At 46.4% G+C, this 3,316-nt stretch overlaps 1 protein-coding gene across 2 annotated transcripts in view; it reads right to left on the bottom strand.

Moving 5' to 3' along the window:
• Kiaa0319 (KIAA0319 ortholog) overlaps positions 1-3,316 on the bottom strand; it is a 65,223-nt gene that overhangs the window by 38,846 nt on the left and 23,061 nt on the right. For both annotated transcript variants that reach the window (XM_031359025.1, XM_031359026.1), the window contains exon 7: positions 2,174-2,261. In XM_031359025.1, the coding sequence (XP_031214885.1) occupies positions 2,174-2,261 (88 nt within the window). The remainder of the gene's footprint in view (positions 1-2,173; positions 2,262-3,316) is intronic.

Below are 3,316 nucleotides of genomic sequence, written 5' to 3'. Positions count from 1 at the left end.
TACACTGCACACACCAGTAACACACAAGCGAAGGCACCCTCTTTCTAAATGCTTACTCTAAACATCCTACAGAAGTCTACACACACATACTCGCTGCCCCCTCCTCCTACACATACCTCCCTGGGTCTCAACTGTGGGGAACTCCCCAAACTGGTAAACCCCTCCTGTGGATTTTGAGCTTGTCTGTGAGTTTACAATTCTATATGTAATCCCAGACTCAAGGAGTAAGTCATGGACTGTGTGCTGTGATAACAAAAAATGAAGACTAGATTGCAGGGCCTTATTTACCCCAGGAGTAGTGGTTTGAGTGAGTTTGGTCCCCAGAGATTCATGTGTTTCAGTGTCAGGCCATAGGAGTGGCACTATTAGAAGGGTGGCCTTATTGGAGGAAGTACATCACTGTGTAAGCAGGTTTTGAGGTATCCTATGCTCAAGCTCTGCTCAGTGTGGAGTAAGAGCCTCCTCTGGCTGCCTGTAGAACACAGTCTCTCCCTGATGCCTGCAGAGCAAGATGTAGAACTCTCACCTCCTCCTGCACCATGTCTGCCTGCATGCTATCATACATCTCACCACGATGATAACAAACTAAACCTCTGAAACTGTAATTTTCAGATTAAATCACCAATTAAATGTTTGCCTGTATAAGAAGTCCCTTGGTCATGGTGTGTCTTCACAGCAATGGAAACCCCAACTAAGACATCAGGGTAGCCTCCAATTCACTATGGATGACCTTTAAAAGTTCTGATCCCCCTCTCTGTGCTTCCCAAGTGCTAGAATTACAGGGCGAATACAGGTGTATTCAGTGCTGGGCAAGAACTCTACTGAGCTATATCCTCAGACCATGAATAGAATCTAAATCTTTAACTCAAGGGACCTGCCACCATCACTAGACTTCAGCTGTATTAAGTAGACTATAGGAAAGGTAGAGCTGCTGGACACCAGAGAAATGGATAGGAGGTGAAGTTTCTGCTAACATGCTGATGCAGGCCAGTGGCTCAGCTGAAGTGATGGGTAAGCGGAAACTGGGAGCCAGGACATAGATAGAGCAGGGTATATCCACCGGGACTGAAGGTCACCTGCTCTAATCCACACAAATACACTGAATTATGACCCAGAGATTGGCTTGCTAATCAGCCCATGACATACAGGTGCCCCTGACTCTTTAGGTGTACAGATGAATGCATGTGAAATATCCATGCTCCTACATGAAAGCTAAGTCATAAGGAAAGAAAGTGAATAGCGTAAGTGTTGGACAGGGAGGACCAAGGTACAGTTTGTTATCATTCAAGAAGAGCAAGCAGTTACCTGGTATACTTGAGTGGCCACGTCAAGAGAATGCTAGAGTTATACAAAAAGCAAAAGGAAACAAAATGACCAAATCTAATCCTTGCTCATTTTCTCTACAATGGTGCCTATGGTGGCTTAATGAGAATAGCTCCTAAAGGCTCATGTATTTGAATGCTTAGTCACCAGGGAGTGGAACTGTTGAGAAGGATTAGGAGGTGTGGCCTTGTGGAGTGGGTGTGGCCTTGCTGGAGGAAGCCACTGTGTCACTGGAGGTGGGCTTTGAGGTTTCAAATGCCTACCCCAGGCCCAGTCTCTTCCCTCTCCCCACCCCCTACCTGGCCAGCCTGCATGCTGCCGCCATGCTCCCTGCCACAACGATAATGACCTAAGCCTCTGAACCTGTAAGCAAGCCCTTAATTAAATGTTTTCCTTTATAAGAGTTGCCTTATAAGAAAGAGCTGGTCATGGTGTCTCATCACAACTACACAAGTCTAACTTGTATAAATAAAAAATAAAAGAGTGTGTATTAAACATTGTCTGGTCCAAACTCCAAAAGGCAGTCCAAATATCCAGAAATGAGCTCAACCTGAACTATAAGATTTCTGGTGGTTAGATAAAAGCCAGCATTCCTCAGGAACTTGGGAACCAGTTCCCCTCTACCAAAAGGCCCCTTTACCTCTGGCAGAAGGGACATATGGTTACCTGTGGTCCCTAACAGCATATCAAAGCTCATGCTGGCTTCTAGGCTCCCTCAGTATCTACAGTAAAATCTTTCCCCTCCATCATACCATGGAGCAGTCATGCCGTCAGTTTATACCACCAGGTCATCCAGGAGCCAGAACTTGAGATGAGCACGGCCAAGATGCCAGTCTCCCAACAGACTCACCTGGCATAACTGTGACATTGACATATCCTTCTCCGAATGCATTCTCACTAGAAACGGCCACTCTGAAGGCATAGAGTCCCACAGATAACTGCAAGGTGAAAACAGACACATGGGTGAACATCTAAAGATGTGGGCATCTGCCTCCTAGAAAAGGCTGCAATGTCCCAGAGGCTTGGGAGGAAGCTTCACTTCAGTCCGCCTAGGACCGCTACACATTTGAGAGCTGCACTCTACGATCCTAAGTTACCTACCTAGGCCTTTTGCTTAGTAACAGATGTCACAGGCTTTAACTCAGCCAAGGACAGCAGCTCTCGGATCAGCATGTATGGAATCATGCTGGACTTTGGTTCTTGTAGAGTGGGGGTAGGTCGGTGCTGCACATGAGCTCAGGGACTCTACGCTGATCAGCTACAGAGTCTGGAATCACTCACATATTTCTAGCATGTGTTACTGGCAGAGGTCTGGGTACCACACTTGGAGAAATAGCACAGTCACACAGTAAGGATGTGAGCTGGTAAGGCACTGGGACCAGTACACCCTTGAACAGAAAGACATTCACCTTGTAAGAAACCAGACGCCAAGCTTCCTCTTGGAGACAAGGAAGTGGTACATATTTTCTTGTGTGTGGCGCAGTATTTGACAATCTAAGCACCTTGTGAACTAGAACGGAACATACCTGGTGGACACCTGAGATATGGTTAACACTGTAAAGACTGAACAAATTAGACCCAGGCTTTGAATCCACCACATAGCATGCCCCCCTACCCGCAGCCTGTTTCTCCAGAGCTGTTATTTCCAGCAATGTAAACGAAGAAAAGCTACTGAATGTCTCCTCATTTAATCATCCATCTGCCTGATTGGGCTTTATTTAATTATAAATTTCTGATTTTTTTTTTTTTGAAATGGAAAATCTGATTATGTCATCGAGGCTGACCTTGAACTTCTAGGGTCAAGCAATCTTCTTGCCTCACTTTCCCAAGCTGATAAAACTGCAGGCACGCAGCAGGGTGGTGGCGGAGCACGCCTTTAGTCCCAGCACTTGGGAGGCAGAGGCAGGCGGATTTCTGAGTTTGAGGGCAGCCTAGTCTACAGAGTGAGTTCCAGGACAGCCAGGGCTACACAGAGAAACTCTGTCGCAAAAAA

Source organism: Mastomys coucha, unplaced genomic scaffold, assembly GCF_008632895.1.
Source record: "Mastomys coucha isolate ucsf_1 unplaced genomic scaffold, UCSF_Mcou_1 pScaffold7, whole genome shotgun sequence".
In the NCBI taxonomy this organism is placed as follows: Eukaryota; Metazoa; Chordata; class Mammalia; order Rodentia; family Muridae; genus Mastomys; species Mastomys coucha.
This window is presented reverse-complemented; position numbering and strand designations above follow the sequence as displayed.